This window comes from Oncorhynchus clarkii, chromosome 14, assembly GCF_045791955.1.
Source record: "Oncorhynchus clarkii lewisi isolate Uvic-CL-2024 chromosome 14, UVic_Ocla_1.0, whole genome shotgun sequence".
NCBI lineage: Eukaryota > Metazoa > Chordata > Actinopteri > Salmoniformes > Salmonidae > Oncorhynchus > Oncorhynchus clarkii.
The window spans coordinates 17,834,542-17,855,359 of NC_092160.1; the positions used below are offsets into that span (position 1 = coordinate 17,834,542).

The following is a 20,818-nucleotide window of genomic DNA, read 5'->3' on the forward strand; positions in this document are numbered from 1 at the left end:
GAAATAAAACAAAGAATGACATTTTAAAAATCCTCTTCAACAGAGGCAACTCTGAGTCTTCCATTTCTGTGGCTGTCCTCATGAGAGCCAGTTTCATCATAGCGCTTGATGGTTTTTGCGACGGCACTTGAAGAAACTTTCAAAGTTCCTGAAATGTTCTGTATTGATTGACCTTCATGTCTTAAAGTAATGATGGACTGTTGTTTCTATTTGCTTATTTGAGCTGTTCTTGCCATAATATGGACTATCTGTTAAAAGACCATCTTCTGTATACCCCCCACCTTGTCACAACACAATTGATTGGCTGAAACGCATTAATTAAGAAGGAAAGAAAATCCACAAATTTACTTTTAAGAAGGTACACCTGTTAATTGAAATGCATTCCAGGTGACTACATAATGAAGCTGGTTGAGAGAATACCAAGTGTGTGCAAACCTGTCATCAAGGCAAAGGGTGGCTGTTTGAAAACTATTTTTTGATTTTAAGTTTCTTGGTTACCACCTTGTTCATGTGTTATTTCATAGTTTGCATGTCTTCACTACTATTTTACAATGTAGAAAATATTACAAATAAAAAGTAAACCTTGAATGAGGTAGGTGTCCTAAAACTTCTGACCGGTAGTGTACATACACACACAGAACTACATGTGAATAAATGTATATTTATTTTTATTTATTTATTTTACCTTTATTTTACTAGGCAAGTCAGTTAAGAACAAATTCTTATTTTCAATGACGGCCTAGGAACAGTGGGTTAACTGCCTGTTCAGGGGCAGAACGACAGATTTTGTACCTTGTCAGCTGGGGGATTTGAACTTGCAACCTTTCGGTTACTAGTCCAATGCTCTAACCACTAGGTTACCCTGCCGCCCCATATAACAAGCTAACGTTCAATCCAAGCCCATGCCCATCCACTTATTATTTACTTTCAATGAATCTGACTTTCTTCTTGCATCCCCAGGTTACACGGGTAGTCTTGCTGTGGGTGAACAATCACTTCAATGACTTTGAAGGCGACCCTGCAATGACTCACTTTCTTGAAGAGTTTGAGAACAATCTGGAGAGAGAGGTCCGTGTCTCAGTTAAGCATAGCATGTTTCATATCTAGTTTCAACATTACAGCGTGTTTCATATCTAGTTCCAACATTACAGCGTGTTTCATATCCAGTTTCAACATTACAGCGTGTTTCATATCCAGTTTCAACATTACAGCGTGTTTCATATCCAGTTTCAACATTACAGCGTGTTTCATATCTAGTTTCAACATTACAGCGGGTTTCATATCTAGTTTCAACATTACAGCGGGTTTCATATCTAGTTTCAACATTACAGCGGGGTTCATGTCCAGTTTCAACATTACAGCGGGTTTCATGTCTAGTTTCAACATTACAGCGGGTTTCATGTCTAGTTTCAACATTACAGCGGGTTTCATATCTAGTTTCAGCATTACAGCGGGTTTCATATCCAGTTTCAACATTACAGCGGGTTTCATATCCAGTTTCAACATTACAGCGGGTTTCATGTCCAGTTTCAACATTACAGCGGGTTTCATATCCAGTTTCAACATTACAGCGGGTTTCATGTCCAGTTTCAACATTACAGCGGGTTTCATGTCCAGTTTCAACATTACAGCGGGTTTCATGTCTAGTTTCAACATTACAGCGGGTTTCATGTCTAGTTTCAACATTACAGCGGGTTTCATGTCCAGTTTCAACATTACAGCGGGTTTCATGTCTAGTTTCAACATTACAGCGGGTTTCATATCCAGTTTCAACATTACAGCGGGTTTCATATCTAGTTTCAACATTACAGCGGGTTTCATATCCAGTTTCAACATTACAGTGGGTTTGATGTCCAGTTTCAACATTACAGTGGGTTTCATGTCCAGTTTCAACATTACAGCGGGTTTCATGTCCAGTTTCAACATTACAGCGGGTTTCATGTCCAGTTTCAACATTACAGCGGGTTTCATATCTAGTTTCAACACTACAGGGGGTTTCATGTCTAGTTTCAACATTACAGCGGGTTTCATATCTAGTTTCAACATTACAGCGGGTTTCATATCCAGTTTCACAATACAGCGGGTTTCATGCCCAGTTTCAACATTACAGCGGGTTTCATGTCCAGTTTCAACATTACAGCGGGTTGCATGTCCAGTTTCAACATTACAGCGGGTTGCATGTCCAGTTTCAACATTACAGCGGGTTTCATATCTAGTTTCAACATTACAGCGGGTTTCATGCCCAGTTTCAACATTACAGCCGGTTTCATGTCCAGTTTCAACATTACAGCGGGTTTCATATCTAGTTTCAACATTACAGCGTGTTTCATGTCATCGGGTTTCATGTCCAGTTTCAACATTACTCCTAATTTGCCCTCATTATATATTATCAAAGCATTCAAATTGTCCAAATTTTTGCCTTACGCTAGCCTCTTATTTCACTATTTAAAATGCTAAAGATTATTTCATTTATAATTTTCATTTCATTCCACATAGTAACAAAGTTGAGATAAAAAAAATTAACACAAACTCTGAATTGAGCAATATACCGGTACTAAACATAGTTTTCCTTTACAGAAAATGTACGGCCACCTTAGACTGTTAAACATTGCCTGCGCTGCTAAAGCCAAACTGCGACTAGTGACACTGACCAAGCCATCCAGGGAGGCCCCACTAGCCTTCACCCTGCTGGGGGGCTCCGAGAAGGGCTTCCGCATCTTCATCGACAGCGTGGAGCCTGGAAGCAAGGCCGCGGAAGCCGGCCTTAAACGAGGAGACCAGGTGAAGTAACGAGAATGATATTCTTTACATAGCGTTTTTTCATATGTTCAAAATGCATTACATAGAAAGGATGGGAAACTTCCCTCATCCCCTAGCAGTGTAGCACCCACCTGATTGATGCCAGGGCACTGTTTTGCATCAGAAAGCTCAACACGCATCAGACAGCTACCACGATGTGCTGATTCACTAGACTAGTTTGCTCACTGGTGATTTTTCATACTTTGCATACTTTGTGGCAAAGATCCTACGTTAAATCCAGGATGCCAGCTTGAAAACCCTGCTTGGCTATGCTTTGTTTTGGCATAAACTTAAACTCTTTCTTGCAGCTGCTTCCCAAAGGAAATGTGAACCATAACATCTTGCAAAGTATGTTTACTCTTGCAATACTCCTGTCATAATCTTCTCAATGAGTGGCTCTAACACGAGAGTTAAAATACTCCTATCAATCTCACTCCCCTTTTCATCTTAACGAGACCTTTTTTGCCAAACCTATGACCAGTGTTTCTTTAAGTACTGACCCAGAAACGGCCATTAGACCTGAGGAAGATGGGAGATGGAGACTAGTAATGTAGAGGTTAGGGAGATGGAGACCAGTAATGTCGAGGTTAGGGAGAGGAAGAGAAGGGGCAGGTGGAGACCAGTAATGTAGTGGTTAGTGAGATGAGAACAGAAGAGAAGGGGCGGGTGGAGACCAGTAATGTCGAGGTTAGGGAGATGGGAACAGAAGAGCAGGGGGGTGGAGACCAGTAATGTAGAGGTTAGTGAGATGGAGACCAGTAATGTAGTGGTTAGTGAGATGGGAACAGAAGAGAAGGGGCGGGTGGAGACCAGTAATGTCGAGGTTAGGGAGATGGAGACCAGTAATGTCGAGGTTAGGGAGATGGGAACAGAAGAGAAGGGGGGTGGAGACCAGTAATGTAGAGTTTAGGGAGATGGGAACAGAAGAGGAGACCAGTAATGTCGAGGTTAGGGAGATGGAGACCAGTAATGTAGAGGTTAGGGAGATGGGAACAGAAGAGCAGGGGGGTGGAGACCAGTAATGTAGAGTTTAGGGAGATGAGAACAGAAGAGAAGGGGCGGGTGGAGACCAGTAATGTCGAGGTTAGGGAGATGGAGACCAGTAATGTCGAGGTTAGGGAGAGGGGAAGAGAAGGGGCAGGTGGAGACCAGTAATGTTGAGGTTAGGGAGAGAGGAAGAGAAGGGGCAGGTGGAGACCAGTGATGTAGAGGTTAGGGAGATGGGAACAGAAGAGAAGGGGGGTGGAGACGAGTAATGTAGTGGTTAGGGATATGGGAACAGAAGAGAAGGGGGGTGGAGACCAGTAATGTAGAGGTTGGGGAGATGAGAACAAAAGAGAAGGGGGGGTGGAGAACAGTAAGGTAGAGGTTAGGGAGATGAGAACAAAAGAGAAGGGGGGATGGAGACCAGTAATGTAGCGGTTAGGGAGATGAGAACAAAAGAGAAGGGAGGATGGAGACCAGTAATGTAGCGGTTAGGGAGATGAGAACAGAAGAGAAGGGGGGGTAAGACTAGTAATTTAGAGGTTAGGGGGATGGAGACCAGAAATGTAGAGGTTAGGGAGATCAGAAGAGAAGTGGGTGGGGGGTTTAGACTGGTAATGTAGAGGTTAGGGGGATGGAGACCAGTAATGTAGAGGTTAGGGAGATGGGAACAGAAGATTCGGGGGGGATGGTATGACTCAGTTGGTTGGCGTTTTGGTGCTTACATCATCAGAGTTGTGGATTTGACACCTGCATGAATTAACAGGATTGAGGAAGTGGCTGATACTGTATGTAATGTTAATGTATATGTAATGGTATCTTTGTTTGTCTTTGAACAGATTCTGGAGGTGAATGGGCAGAACTTTGAGAATGTCCAGCTCACGAAAGCCAATGAGATCCTGAGGAACAACACCCACTTGTCAATTTCTGTGAAAACGAATCTTTTAGGTAAGAGTTATTAGGGCTAACTATGAATTGAATACTAATAGAAGAATATAAGTAACAGTAACGCTTTTATGTTCCACACAGTATTTGTAATTATTAAGGATCCCCATTAGTTCTTGACAAGGTAGCAGATACTCTTCCTGGGGTCCAAACACATTAAGATGCTTACATTACACACAAAAAAGTATAATAAAATACTGTACATCATATAACATTATTACACCACTACATATCTACAATACAAAATATATAATACCATCATAAAGCAATATTGCAATGTGTGTGTAGAGTTTGTCTGCTCGCGTTTGTGGGCGTATGCGTGTCTGTACCTGTGCGAGTCTCTTTAGTCCCCACTGTTCCATAAGGTGTATTTTATGTGTTTTACATCTTATTCTACTGCTTGCGTTGGTTTCTTGATGTGGAATAGAGTTCCATGTAGCCATGGCTCTATGTAGTACTGTGCGCCTCCCATAGTCCGTTCTTGACATGGGGATTGTGACGAGACCTCTGGTGAAATGTCTTGTGGGATATGCATGGGTGTCCAAGCTGTGTGCTAGGAGTTTAGACAGACCGCTCGGTGCATTCAGCTTGTCAACACTTCTTACAAAACAAGTAGTGACAAAGTCAATCTCTCCTTTGGGCCTTGAGAGATAACATGCATATCATTGTTAGCTCTCCGTGTACTTTTAAGGGCCAGCCGTGCTGCCCTGTTCTGAGCCAATTGTAATTTTCTTAAGTCCCTCTTTGTGACACCTGACCACACGACTGAACAATAGACCAGGTACGACAAAACTAGTGGCCTGTAGGACCTGCCTTGTTGATAGCGTTTCCCCCCTTTCATCCACCTAGTATTCAAGGAGCTCCTTGCCCGACCAGAGCACGACCACGAGGCAGAGGGTGAGGAGCCGCCAGAGGTGGACCGCAAGAATGGCGCCCCGGCACACCTGCCCAAGATCGGGGATATCAAGAAGGGCTCGCGCTACTCCATTCCTGACCTGGCGGTGGATGTTGAGCAGGTGATATGGACTACAGTACCCATAATGCTTTGTGTATGTTATCAAGGACGTATTCATTAGGCACCAAACGGACTGAAACAGAAAGGTACTACCTGACATTGTCCAATCAGAAATGCTTGTTTTTATTTTTTTGTTGCAAAACATTTAGCTGTGGTGTGGCCTAATGAATATGTCCCTGGTTTTATCTTAGTAAAGACGTTCCTAACGCCTAATGTAATGGTGTCCCGACTCCTCAATGCAGGTGATGGGCCTGGAGAAGGCCAGCAAGAAGGCCAAAGCCAACACGGTGGGGGGAAGGAACAAGCTCAAGAAGATCTTTGACAAGACGCTCACCAGCATCCTGCCCCCAAAACCATACAAGTAAGAGACGTCCGACACCAATGGAAAAGGTTGCTTCAAAGTTAGAGGACCGGAGTGTGGAATAAAATAGGCTCGACTTATTCATGTTTTTTGTGTTGTGTTGATGATGTGTTGAGCAGTGTCACCTCTTATGAAGATTTATTTATAACAAATGTATTAAACTAGGCAAGTCAGTTAAGAACAAATTCTTATTTACAATGCCGGTTATTTAAAAAAAAAAACAATGTAAATATTTTCTTAACTGTTTTGTTGGTTAAGGGCTTGTAAGTAAGCATTTGACAGTAAGGTCTACTACACCAGTTGTATTTGGCGCATGTGAAAAATAAATTGTCATTTGATGTATTGAGCAGAGTAACCTCTCTTACTGATATACTTTACTGTAAAAACATTGCCCTCTATCCTCTGACAGTGGAACTTTCCAACCCCTCCCTCCCTCTGTTTCCGTAGCGACGTGGGTGTGGGCCAGTCGCAGGACGACAGCATCGTGGGCCTGAAGCAGTCCAAACAGATTCCGGCCGCGCTGCCAGTCAGCGGCAGCCTGTCGTCCAGCAACCCTGACCTGCTGCAGTCCCACCACCGCATCCTGGACTTCAACAACCAGCCTGGTGAGGACCAACAGACACACTCTTTGAACCTTTTCATATACAACTGTATGTTATAGATGTGTAATGTATGCTTTATAAGCTACACTTGGCTGTCATCTCTCTTGAGGCAGTCTATTTTCATACATTCCTAACCGGGGAAGTTCTTCGCCAGATGTTTGACCCACGTTTTAATGTTCTCCCACACATACTCTTTGTGTTCCTTCAGCCCCAGTCGTGACGAGTATCAGTCTGCTTTTGTTCTGCCCACGCAACGCTTGTCCTCTTTGCAAGCCAACTGCTGTTTCTTTCACAAGCTTCCTATGGGGTTTCGAAATCTGGGTTCTTAAGGGTTAATGTTTTCTAATTGTGGTTATGGTCTGGGCTTGTTGGTCTTGATAACAGCAGCCTGCAAATCAGTGTGTTTTAATGGGTTACTTAGGCCTGAATCTAACTGGGCTGTAGAAAGCACAATCATGTCCTTGTCAATGCTGTCAATCAGCCCCTCTGTCTTTCAGAGTTCTAGTCGGCTAAATGAGTTACACAAACTCACCGTAGATCATTGAGCATGTCAGCGTGGCTTATAGCAGACATCAGTTGTTGACATTTTTGTTGAAATGTTTGGAGTACAGTTTGAAACTAATTGATCCTGTAAACTTTTTTGAGGTTAAGTGGCTAGCAGTGACCCATTCATTCTAATTTTGGTGTGTTTTGGGGTGGTATGGTGAATTATAGTGTAACCTTGGGTAAAAAAAAAGCAATGGTACTTGAATGATGTGACTGTCCACAATGAAATTGCTGAATTCTGACATGAGAATTGTGTGGGTAATTCCTATTTAATCCCCCCCCCCCCATCCAGACATGTCAGACCAGGTGCTGCGGGTGTTCAAGGCAGACCAGCAAAGTCGATACATCATGATCGGTAAGGACACCACGGCCAAAGAGGTGGTGGCCCAGGCCATCCGGGAGTTTGCCCTGACTGCTGTGCCCGAAGCCTATTCCCTGTGTGAGGTGTCCATCACGCCGGAAGGCGTCATTAAGCAGCGCCGGCTCCCGGAGCAGCTGTCCAAGCTGGCAGACAGGATACAGCTCAGTGGCAGGTAAGTACTGGTTTTATTGATCACATTTGTTATACAGGTTAGTCCCATCTCTTTTACAAGAGATAGCAAAGTCCCCTTCTCTTGTGCTGACTTTCTCCTGACCATTGCTATCTTAATCACCCCCTCTTATGAAAGACCATGTCTTTTTCTACTTTTACTTAAGTCACAGTACATCAGGTGTTTGTTAATAGTTACTCAACTTGATGAATAAGTCCAACAACAAAAACACCTATTTTAAATATGTGCTTAGTGTTAAGACGATTCTTTTGGAGGAGCAAAATGGAGATGGACCATTTATTTATGTACAATAGAATACCTGTGTGTATGTGAGAGAATAGTAAAGGAACTCCCTGCTCTTCTCTAGATACTACCTGAAGAGCAACATGGAGACAGAGACCCTCTGTTCGGACGAGGACGCCCAGGACCTCCTTCGTGAAGGCCAGATCTCCCTCCTCCAGCTGTCCACCATGGAAGTAGCCACGCAGCTGTCCATGCGCGCCTTCGAACTCTTCTGCGCCATCGAGCCCACCGAGTACATCGACGACCTGTTCAAGCTCAAGTCCAAGACGGGCTCGTTTTGCCTCAAGCGCTTCGAGGAGATCATCAACCAGGAGACCTTCTGGGTGGCGTCAGAGGTGACCCGGGAGCCCAACCAGCTCAAGCGCATGAAGACGGTCAAGCATTTCATCAAGATAGCTCTCCATTGTAGAGAGTGCAAGAACTTCAACTCCATGTTCTCCATCATTAGGTGAGGTCGGAGAGGAGGAGTACGAAAGGAGACCCGGCGGCCATGTTGTATTGTTCTGATGTAGATGGGTTAATCCGATTTGGAAGAGTTTTACACCAAATTCAGCAGTTAGGCATGCAGGCTTTCACTCCAAACATAATCTTGCATACCTGATTCTACTGAACAGCTGCCCACTGAATTGTAATTAGCTGAATCAGGTATGTTTGTATGGGGTTGGAACAAAAGCCTGGAACCAGAGATAGCCCCCTTCTCTACTGTATCAGTATTCTAACTTTGCTGTCTTTCTGTGGTCCTCCCCCCCCAACAGTGGTCTGAACCTGGCCCCAGTATCTAGACTCCGGGGCACGTGGGAGAAGCTGCCCAGTAAGTACGAGAAGCTGTTCGGGGACCTGCAAGACCTGTTTGATCCATCCAGGAACATGGCCAAGTATCGCAATGTGCTCAACAACCAGAACCTCCAGCCTCCCATCATCCCCCTGTTCCCTGTCATCAAGAAGGACCTCACCTTCCTGCATGAAGGTAGACAGCCACACACCTAGTCATTTTGGATCACAAAATGTGTTCCAAACAATCTTGGAACCCAGATCCAAAGCTGTCTCACTCCAGCTATATTTTAACTTTTCCTGTTGAAAAACAATATACCACAAATAAATATAGTAGTATACACACACTTAAGGGTAAATAAGTAATGTTTTGAGCAAAACTTCATGTAGTAGGCCATTCAAGGAGTTGGTCTGATGGTGCCCTCTGATGTCATTGGCCTCCCCCTTACTTGAAGAACAATAGTGGCACAAAAGAGGATAGGCCCAACCTCCTACTTGTGCCATGTTATGATACCTGAATCGCCTATTGAGATTTGCCTTTTGATATGTAAAGCAAGTGTTAAATGAGGTGAAAAGGAGAGTGGAGTAAAATTTTAAGGAAGAAAAACCATTGTCCTTCTCAAAGCTTCTGCCAAAGCTCATCCCCAGCCTCTCTCCCCTTCCCTTTCCACTATGTCAGATTCAGCAAGTGTTGCCTATTCCCCCTCAGGAGAAAAGGGGTGTGTGTACGGCCCAGAACATCACTGGGGCCAAGCTTCCTGCCGTCCAGGACCTCTATACCAGGCGGTGTCAGAGGAAGGCCCTAAAAATTGTTAGACTCCAGCCATCTGGAGGTGAAAGAAAGATGCACCTGTTTAGGCGAGGTGCTGGCTAGCGAAGTGGACAAGAAAAGGAGACGCACACTTTAGGAGCTCAGATGCAATAATTTAATAACCTAATAACCAACCTTTCAACAGACAAGCTGTCTTCATCAGGGTATGATGACAAACACTAGTCTGTAATCATGGCTAGGTATGGCTTGATGTCATTGGTTAATTTGCAGATATAAATAGAACACATAAAAAACATGAATGGATAGCATACGATCATAGATAGAATTTGGCTACATAGGCCCACAAACATTTACAATGAGTAGCAAAATCACAAGAATGGCTTTAGATCAAAGTCTACGTTGAGACCGAAGGTAGCAATGTTCTTTAAATTAAATATCCAGACAGCTTCTAGTTTTAACAATAAATTGTCAAGGTCACCCCCTCTCCTAGGGAGGGTGACATGTTCAATGCCGATATAATGTAGGGACGTAATAATGGTCAGTTTCCAAAAAGACTCCAGCCACCCTAGTCATAAACTGTTCTCTCTGCGACTGCACTGCAGCGGTACCGGAGTGCTAAGTCTAGGTCCAAAAGGCTCCTTAACAGGTTCTACCCCCAAGCCATATGACTAGTGAACAGTTAATCAAATGGCTAGCCGGACTATTTACATTGGACCTACCACCTACACGTACAGTACCAGACAAAAGTTTGGGCACTCCTACTCATTCAAGGGTTTTCTTAATTTGTACTATTTTCTACATTGTAGAATAATAGTGAAGACATCAAAATTATGAAATAACACGCATGGAATAATGTTGTAACCAAAAAAGTGTTATTATTTTATATTTGAGATTCTTAAAAGTAGCCACCCGTTGCCTTGATGACAGCTTTGCACACTCTTGGCATTCTCTCAACCAGCTTCACCTGGAATGCTTTTCCAACAGTCTTGAAGGAGTTCCCACATATGTTGAGCACTTGTTGGCTGCTTTTCCTTCACTCTGCGATCCAAACCATCAATTGGGTTGAGGTAGGGTGATTGTGGAGGCCACGTCATCTGATGCAGGACTCCATCACTGTCCTCCTTGGTCAAATATCCCTTACACACCCTAGAGGTGTGTTGGATCATTGTCCTGTTGAAAATCAAATGGTAGTCCCACTAAGCACAAACCAGATAGGATGGCGTATCGCTGCAGAATGCTGTGGTAGCCATGCTGGCTAAGTGTGCCTAAATAAATCAGACATTGTCATCAGCAAAGCACCATCACACCACCTCCTCTATGCTTCACGGTGGGAACCATCACATGCGAAGATCATCCGTTCACCTACTCTGCGTCTCACAAAGACACGGCGGTTGGAACCAAAAATCTCACATTTGGACTCCTCATTTCCGATTTCCACCGGTCTAGTGTCCATTGCTCGTGTTTCTTTGCCCAAGCAATTCTCTTCTTCTTATTGGTGTCCTTTAGTAGTGGTTTCTTTGCAGAATTCCGACCATGAAGGCCTGATTTTACCCAGTCTCCTCTGAACAGTTGATGTTGATGTCTGTTACTTGAACTCTGAAGCATTTATTTTGGCTGCAATTTGAGGCTGGTAACTGAGATGAGATGACGCTGACAGAGATAGTCGCCTCGCTTCAGGTACTTAGAAAACTAGGCAGTTATTTTTTTTTTATGTACTATTTCTTACATTATTAGCCCAGGAAATAACAAGTGTTATTACATACAGCCGGGAAGAACTATTGGATATAAAAGCAATGTCAACTTACCATCATTACGACCAGGAATACGTCTTTCCTGAAGCGGATCCTTTGTTTGAACCTCCACCCTGGACATGCGATCTTATCCCCGAGGCCGACCCAAAACAACGAGGTCGCCGCAGGAGGCCTGTGTTTTGTGACCGTAGCGTACGTGTAGGTATGTACGGCAGGACCAAATCGTAAAGATGGGTAGGTGCAAGCCCATGTAATGCTTTGTAGGTTAGCAGTAAAACCTTGAAATCAGCCCTTGCTTTGACAGGAAGCCAGTGTAGGGAGGCTAGCACTGGAGTAATATGATAAAAATGTTGGGTTCTAGTCAGGATTCTAGCAGCCGTATTTAGCAATAACTGAAGTTTATATAGTGCTTTATCCGGGTAGCCGGAAAGTAGAGCATTGCAGTAGTCTAACCTAGAAGTGACAAAAGCATGGATGAATTTTTCAGCATAATTCTTGGATAGAAAATATCAGATTTTTGCAATGTTACGTAGATGGAAGAAAGCTGTCCTTGAAACAGTATTGATATGTTCGTCAAAAGAGAGTTCAGGGTCCAGAGTAACGCCGAGGTCCTTGACAGTTTTATTTGAGACGACTGTACAACCATTGAGATTCTCAACACTGGGGTCCCACAAGGGTGCGTTCTCAGCCCTCTCCTGTACTCCCTGTTCACCCATGATTGTGTGGCCATGCACGCTTCCAATTCAATCATCAAGTTTTCAGACGACACTACAGTGGTATGTCTGATTACCAACAGCGACGAGACGGCCTACGGGGAGAAGGTGAGGGCCCTCGGAGTGTGGTGTCAGGAAAATAACCTCACTCAATGTCAACAAAACAAAGGAGATGATCGTGGACTTCAGGAAAAAGCAGAGGGAGCACCCCCCCATCCACATTGACGGGACAGTAGTGGAGAAGGTAAAAACGTTTTAAGTTCCTCGACGTACAAATCACGGACAAACTTAAATGGTCCACCCACACAGACAGCGTGGTGAAGAAGGCGCAACAGCACCTCTTCAACCTCAGGAGGCTGAAGAAATCTAAATCTAAGAAATCTAAGAAATCATCTAAAACACTCACAAACTTTTACAGATGCACAATCGAGAGCATCCTCACCGCCTGGTACGGCAATTGCACCGCCCTCAACCATATGGCTCTCCAGATGGTAGTGCGGTCTGCACAATGCATCACCGGGGGCAAACTATCTGCCCTCCAGGACACCTACAGCACCCGATGTCACAGGAATGCCAACGAGATCATCAAGGACAAAACCACCTGATCCACTGCCTGTGCACACCGCTATCATCCAGAAGGCGAGGTCAGTTCAGGTGCATCAAAGCTGGGACCGAGAGACTGGAAAAACAGCTTCTATCTCAAGGCCATCAGGCTGTTAAACAGCCATCACTAACATAGAGCGGCTGCTGCCAACATACAGACACACATCTCTGGCCACTTAAATAAATGGACTTAATAAAGGTATCACTAGTCACTTTAAATAACGGCGCTTTAATGTTTACATATCCTACATTACTGATCTCATATGAATATACTATATTCTATGCCATCTACTGCATCTTGCCTATGCCGCACGCCATCGGTCATCCATATATTTGTATGTACATATTCTATTCATCCCTTTACATTTGTGTGTATAAGGTAGTTGTTGTGAATTAGTTAGATTACTTGTTAGATATGAATGCATAGTCGGAACTAGAAGCATAAGCTTTTCGCTACACTCGCATTAACATCTGCTAACCATGTGTATGTGACCATTAAGATTTAATTTTATTTGAATTTATCCTCTGCAGCAGAGGTAACCCTGCGTCTTCCATACCTGTGGCGGTCCTCACGAGAGCCATTTTCATCATTGTGCTTGGTGGTTTTTGCGATTGCACTTGAAGAAACCTTAAAAGTTCTTGACATTTTCCAGATTGACTGACCTTCATATCTTAAAGTAATGATGGACTGTCTTTTCTCTTTGCTTATTAGAGCTGTTCTTGCTATAATATGGACTTGGTCTTTTACCAAATAGGGCTATCTTCTGTGTTCCACCCCTACCTTGTCACAACAACTGATTGGCTCAAACGCATTAAGAAGGGAAGAAATTCCACAAATTAACTTTTAACGGGCCACACCTATTAATTGAAGTGCATTCCAGGTGACTACCTCATGAAGCTGGTTGAGAGAATGCCAGGAATGTGTAAAGCTGTAAAGGCAAAGGGTGGACATTTGAAGAATCTCAAATATAAAATATTTTTGATTTGATTAACACATTTTTCGGTTACTACATGATTCCATGTGTTATTTCATAGTTTTGATGTCTTCACTATTATTCTACAATGAAGAAAATTGTTTAAAAAAATTAAGAAAAACTCTTGAATGAGTAGGTGTCCAAGCTTTTGACTGGTACTGTACATATTATCTTGACTAACCTGTACCCCCTCACATTGACTCGGTACCAGTACCCCCTGTATATAGCCTCATTATTGTTATATTGTTACTTTTTCAAACTTTAGTTGATTTAGTAAATATTTTCTTAAAAACCCTGGTTTGTAATGATGTCTCTAGCACTGAGATGCAGTGCCTTAGACCACTACGCCACTCTGGGCAATATTGGCATACAATTAAACTTCGTGCAACATCGTATACAAAAATAGTAGACCCAGACAATATTTTGCTGGTCTCTTGTCAAATTAAATTGCTCGATCCCGGGCTTTATCACAACCGGCTGTGATCGGGAGTCCCGTAGGTTCGGCACACAATTGGCCCAGTGTTGTCTGGGGAAGGTTTGGCCGGTGTCGTTTGTCATTGTAAAATAAGAATTTGTTCTCGACTGACTTACCTAGTTAAATAAAGGTAAACATTTATTTTAAAGGCATCTTAATCAATCTGTTACTAATAGTCACTTGTCCTTCCCCAGGGAACGACTCTAAAGTGGACGGCCTGGTGAACTTTGAGAAGCTGCGGATGATCGCCAAAGAGATCCGCCACGTGGGTCGCATGGCCTCCGTCAACATGGACCCAGCGCTCATGTTCAGAACCAGGTAACTAACAACGCTTCACCATCCCCTTCAGGTCCAATCAAATCCCCGCGGGTTGTCGATGATTGATTGTCAATATTACCCGCTTCAAGGCTTTTTTTCTTGAGCAGGTCTACTTATTGTTGGTGTAGAATCCACACAGTGCTCATGTGAAACCACACAGTGCTCATGTGAAACCACACAGTGCTCATGTGAAACCACACAGTGCTCATGTGAAACCACACAGTGCTCATGTGAATCCACACAGTGCTCATGTGAATCCACACAGTGCTCATGTGAAACCACACAGTGCTCATGTGAATCCACACAGTGCTCATGTGAATCCACACAGTGCTCATGTGAAACCACACAGTGCTCATGTGAAACCACACAGTGCTCATGTGAAACCACACAGTGCTCATGTGAAACCAAACAGTGCTCATGTGAAACCACACAGTGCTCATGTGAAACCACACAGTGCTCATGTGAATGCTCATGTGAAACCACACAGTGCTCATGTGAAACCACACAGTGCTCATGTGAAACCACACAGTGCTCATGTGAAACCACACAGTGCTCATGTGAAACCACACAGTGCTCATGTGAAACCACACAGTGCTCATGTGAAACCACACAGTGCTCACACACAGTGCTCATGTGAATCCACACAGTGCTCATGTGAATCCACACAGTGCTCATGTGAATCCACACAGTGCTCATGTGAATCCACACAGTGCTCATGTGAATCCACACAGTGCTCATGTGAAACCACACAGTGCTCATGTGAAAGTGTGTGTGACTTTGCATGTCCACCATGCTGCCATGTCACTATTGAGTGTCTGTTTGTTATCAATGTTTGTCTCTCTTTCTCTCTTTTGTGGGCCTCTGGTAACCTTGCTCATCTTGGTGGCTCTTAGTGGTCTATCCTGTCTAAGCTTGTCTCACCTTTCTCTCTCTCCGTCCACTCTTTGCCCTCCACGCTTCACTGTTCATGGCTATCCCTTCTAGGAAGAAGAAATGGAGGAGTTTAGGGTAAGTTTTGGTGACCGATCTTTCCATGCTATTTTATTCTGCCCAATTTATGCGCCTTCCCTCATTTCTGATGCCTCGTTTGTTTGGTTTAGTGCTTATTTTACTAACCTGTTAAATAGTGCTGGTTTTTACTTACCTGTTAAATAGTGCTGGTTTTACTCACCTGTTAAATAGCGCTGGTTTTACTCACCTGTTAAATAGTGCTGGTTTTACTCACCTGTTAAATAGTGCTGGTTTTTACTTACCTGTTAAATAGTGCTGTTTTTTACTTACCTGTTAAATAGTGCTGGGTTTACTCACCTGTTAAATAGCGCTGGTTTTACTCACCTGTTAAATAGTGCTGGTTTTACTTACCTGTTAAATAGCGCTGGTTTTACTTACCTGTTAAATAGTGCTGGTTTTACTTACCTGTTAAATAGTGCTGGTTTTACTCACCTGTTAAATAGTGCTGGTTTTACTCACCTGTTAAATAGTGCTGGTTTTACTTACCTGTTAAATAGTGCTGGTTTTACTCACCTGTTAAATAGCGCTGGTTTTACTCACCTGTTAAATAGTGCTGGTTTTACTCACCTGTTAAATAGTGCTGGTTTTTACTTACCTGTTAAATAGTGCTGTTTTTTACTTACCTGTTAAATAGTGCTGTTTTTTACTTACCTGTTAAATAGTGCTGGGTTTACTCACCTGTTAAATAGCGCTGGTTTTACTCACCTGTTAAATAGTGCTGGTTTTACTTACCTGTTAAATAGCGCTGGTTTTACTTACCTGTTTTACTTACCTGTTAAATAGTGCTGGTTTTACTTACCTGTTAAATAGTGCTGGTTTTACTCACCTGTTAAATAGTGCTGGTTTTACTTACCTGTTAAATAGTGCTGGTTTTACTTACCTGTTAAATAGTGCTGGTTTTACTTACCTGTTAAATAGTGCTGGTTTTACTTACCTGTTAAATAGTGCTGGTTTTACTAACCTGTTAAATAGTGCTGGTTTTACTTACCTGTTAAATAGTGCTGATTTTACTTACCTGTTAAATAGTGCTGGTTTTACTTACCTGTTAAATAGTGCTGGTTTTTACTTACCTGTTAAATAGTGCTGGTTTTTACTTACCTGTTAAATAGTGCTGGTTTTACTTACCTGTTAAATAGTGCTGGTTTTTACTTACCTGTTAAATAGTGCTGGTTTTACTTACCTGTTAAATAGTGCTGGTTTTACTTACCTGTTAAATAGTGCTGGTTTTACTTACCTGTTAAATAGTGCTGGTTTTACTCACCTGTTAAATAGTGCTGGTTTTACTCACCTGTTAAATAGTGCTGGTTTTACTCACCTGTTAAATAGTGCTGGTTTTATTCACCTGTTAAATAGTGCTGGTTTTACTCACCTGTTAAATAGTGCTGGTTTTACTTACCTGTTAAATAGTGCTGGTTTTACTTACCTGTTAAATAGTGCCGGTTTTACTTACCTGTTAAATAGTGCTGGTTTTACTTACCTGTTAAATAGTGCTGGTTTTACTTACCTGTTAAATAGTGCTGGTTTTACTAACCTGTTAAATAGTGCTGGTTTTACTTACCTGTTAAATAGTGCTGGTTTTACTTACCTGTTAAATAGTGCTGGTTTTACTTACCTGTTAAATAGTGCCGGTTTTACTCACCTGTTAAATAGTGCTGGTTTTACTTACCTGTTAAATAGTGCTGGTTTTACTCACCTGTTAAATAGTGCTGGTTTTACTCACCTGTTAAATAGTGCTGGTTTTACTCACCTGTTAAATAGTGCTGGTTTTACTCACCTGTTAAATAGTGCTGGTTTTACTCACCTGTTAAATAGTGCTGGTTTTACTCACCTGTTAAATAGTGCTGGTTTTACTTACCTGTTAAATAGTGCTGGTTTTACTTACCTGTTAAATAGTGCTGGTTTTACTCACCTGTTAAATAGTGCTGGTTTTACTCACCTGTTAAATAGTGCTGGTTTTACTCACCTGTTAAATAGAGCTGGTTTTACTCACCTGTTAAATAGAGCTGGGTTTACTCACCTGTTAAATAGTGCTGGTTTTACTCACCTGTTAAATAGTGCTGGTTTTACTTACCTGTTAAATAGTGCTGGTTTTACTTACCTGTTAAATAGTGCTGGTTTTACTTACCTGTTAAATAGTGCTGGTTTTACTTACCTGTTAAATAGTGCTGGTTTTACTCACCTGTTAAATAGTGCTGGTTTTACTTACCTGTTAAATAGTGCTGGTTTTACTTACCTGTTAAATAGTGCTGGTTTTACTTACCTGTTAAATAGTGCTGGTTTTACTAACCTGTTAAATAGTGATGGTTTTACTCACCTGTTAAATAGTGCTGGTTTTACTCACCTGTTAAATAGTGCTGGTTTTACTCACCTGTTAAATAGTGCTGGTTTTACTCACCTGTTAAATAGTGCTGGTTTTACTCAACTGTTAAATAGTGCTGGTTTTACTCAACTGTTAAATAGTGCTGGTTTTACTCACCTGTTATTTAGTGCTGATTTAACTAACCCGTTTTGTTTCATACCCTTCTAACACTGCTTGGCTCTGGTAAAATGTTCTTTAGAAATGGAAAAGATCATGACTTTTGCTAGTTTCAAGTCACATTTTTTTATTCTTCCAAAATATTTCACAATGACTCATTAAAACTGATATAGCGATGGTGCATCCCATGCAATTCACAATCCATGAACTAGCAAAAGTGATTACTTTGTCTTCCCACCTACTTAACAAAAACAGCATACCAGCATCCCATCTTGTTTTCAGTTCTATTAGTTTGTCATAGTGTGGATTTATTCTGTATATCTGTCTCCAGACTAAACATATTTTCTTCAACATGAAAGTCTATAGTGTGCTACAAGGACAGCCAAACTGCTTTACATCAGTGTTTCCCAAACTCGGTCCTGTTCGGTCCCCCCCCCCCCAGGTGCATGTTTAGTTTTTCCCCCTAGCACTACACCGATGAATCAAATAACCAGCTCACCATCAAGCTTTGGTTATTTGAAAGCTGTGTATTTCTAGGGTAAAACCTAAAACATGCACCCAGGGCGGGGGCTCCAGGGCTGAGTTTGGGAACCCCTGGTGTACATCAGTGGCCAAGGAGAAGTAGTTTACAATACAATCATTGTGTTCAATTCCACCACACTATACATGTACTCTGGATGTACCATAGGTTCTGATGAAAAGGCATTTCACTACAGCTACTTTGGTTTTAGACCACAGAAATGTTAACTGACTATCATCACAATTTGAACCCCCAACACACACATACACGCACACACCTCCCCTGTTTCTTGACTGATTGACCCCCTGGCCCCTATTCCCTCCTCTTCCTTGGAATGCATGGAATGTTCTGGAGCTGAGAGGAATGCCCCCAAAGCCTCAGTCTCTGCATGTCTGCCTCTCAAACGGCCCTCCTCTGAGCTACATTCCAGGAATAGTACCCCCACACACAGTTACCTAAATAGTAGTACACACACATGGTCATAGTCTGATGGTGGTCACGATCTTCCCTCTCTGTCTCTCTCTCTGTGCGCGTGTGTGCGCGTGCGTGTGTGTGTGCGCGTGCGTGTGTGTGCGCGTGCGTGTGTGTGCGTGTGTGTGCGTGCGCGTGTGTGTGTGCGTGTGTGTGTGTGTGTGCGCGCGTGTGACCAGTTCTCTTAGCCAGGGCAGTGCCAACGCGGCGGTGCTAGACGTCACCCAGACGGGCGGGCACAAGAAGCGGGTGAGGCGCAGCTCCTTCCTGAACGCCAAGAAGCTGTACGAGGATGCCCAGATGGCCCGCAGGGTCAAGCAGTTCCTGTCCAACCTCAGCCTGGAGACCAACGAGGAGGCGCTGCAGACCCTCTCGCTGCAGTGTGAGCCCTCAATCAACACACGTAAGTGGTGGAGAGAGTACATGCTGTGGACAACACACACACACGATTACATTCTATTTCGCACTTAGTGTGGGAGTACATACACTTGGGATATCTAACTGCAATATGAGCCCTCCATCAGCATGTGATTGATGCACATATGAGTGGTCCAGGTGGCCATTTTGGCTCAGCAGCAACACTCGGTTTCTCATTGGTAGTATTGATTGTTCAAGTACCACATTCTCCTCAACCATTTCTCAGTGCCCAAGAATGCTGGTGGCAGTAAGAGGCCAGACACGTCTCCGGTGGTGTCCAGGGCTGCCAGCCAGCAGAGGGGCCAGCTGCAGAAGGGCAACCAGGCCCTCCAGGTGCCTGCTGTGGCTCTCTACCCCTCACGCAAGAAAGTACCCGTCAAGGACCTGCCTCCATTCGGTAAGAACTTGCACAAGTTAAGGGGGAAAATATACTTGAAAATATACGTTATAGTACATTGTTTCTTTCCCCACAGCATACAAATCTGTGCGTTTCCTTTCAGGAAAACAGATTTATTTCAATTTCAGGTAAAACGTACCTGATCACAATGTTGCTTCTAGTGTGGCATTACGCTAGTTTAGCCGCTATGAGCAGGTTTCCCAAAGACCCAGATTAAGTTTATTCCTGAACTAAAAAACACTGTCAATGGAGATTCTAAAGATTAATCTGCATCTTTGAAACTGGCCTTTGCTGAAGTTTTTATCCTACTCTAAACATGGGTTAGGTTCAGGGTTAAAGCTGGAATCCTTAATGGGGAATCAGCCACATCCGATATTACAACAACAAAGAACCGCGACCGGCGGTGGTGGGGGGGTGGTGGGGGCGACCGGCGGTGGTGGGGGCGACCGGCGGTGGTGGGGGCGACCGGCGGTGGTGGGGGGGTGGTGGGGGCGACCGGCGGTGGTGGGGGCGACCGGCGGTGGTTGGTTGGCTACTGAGGATTCCATCTTTACGTGTAATTCAGGATTCAAGAAAACTGTGGGAAGTGGGAATTATTTCATGAAGAACCTCCAGTGGAGGGAGACTCATGTAGCTGTGCTACAGTAGTATCCACTCTGCCAAGTTTGCTTTTCTCCATCCATTTAAATTCTTAGACAATAGATAAAACCTCTGTAGTTCTACCTCTCCTTTCACTGTGACTTGAGCACCACCTAGAGGCCATCTGGCCAAGTGAGGATTAAAAACTCACCAGACAATGTAGGCTATGGCTATGTTTAAAACCCCACCATTTACGTTGACTCCACAACGCTAATTTTGGTTATCATTTGTTTTGAAGGCACGAGTTCCCCTCAGTCGTTGAAGAAGATCCTGTCACTGTCAGAGGAGGCCAGCAAGCGTCAGACTGAGGACACTGTAACATCCAACAACACCTCGCAGCTCTCCTCCCCGCCCACCTCACCACAGAGCTCGCCCAAGAAGGGTAAGCTACTAATCCCATCAATCCAACCTCAGCCCAGTGCCCC

General features: G+C 43.4%; 1 protein-coding gene across 17 annotated transcripts in view; it reads left to right on the plus strand.

Moving 5' to 3' along the window:
- Positions 1-20,818, plus strand: part of LOC139366366 (rap guanine nucleotide exchange factor 2-like) — a 149,774-nt gene that overhangs the window by 118,476 nt on the left and 10,480 nt on the right. For 7 of the 17 annotated variants that reach the window (XM_071103760.1, XM_071103773.1, XM_071103758.1 and 4 more), the window contains 15 exons: positions 961-1,080; positions 2,578-2,781; positions 4,623-4,731; positions 5,578-5,744; positions 5,986-6,104; positions 6,552-6,709; positions 6,915-6,929; positions 7,545-7,785; positions 8,150-8,533; positions 8,841-9,052; positions 14,339-14,462; positions 15,447-15,470; positions 19,120-19,343; positions 19,584-19,754; positions 20,632-20,775. In XM_071103760.1, the coding sequence (XP_070959861.1) occupies positions 961-1,080; positions 2,578-2,781; positions 4,623-4,731; positions 5,578-5,744; positions 5,986-6,104; positions 6,552-6,709; positions 6,915-6,929; positions 7,545-7,785; positions 8,150-8,533; positions 8,841-9,052; positions 14,339-14,462; positions 15,447-15,470; positions 19,120-19,343; positions 19,584-19,754; positions 20,632-20,775 (2,416 nt within the window). The remainder of the gene's footprint in view (positions 1-960; positions 1,081-2,577; positions 2,782-4,622; positions 4,732-5,577; positions 5,745-5,985; positions 6,105-6,551; positions 6,710-6,914; positions 6,930-7,544; positions 7,786-8,149; positions 8,534-8,840; positions 9,053-14,338; positions 14,463-15,446; positions 15,471-19,119; positions 19,344-19,583; positions 19,755-20,631; positions 20,776-20,818) is intronic. The other 10 variants (XM_071103765.1, XM_071103769.1, XM_071103771.1 and 7 more) reach the window with 6 other exon arrangements.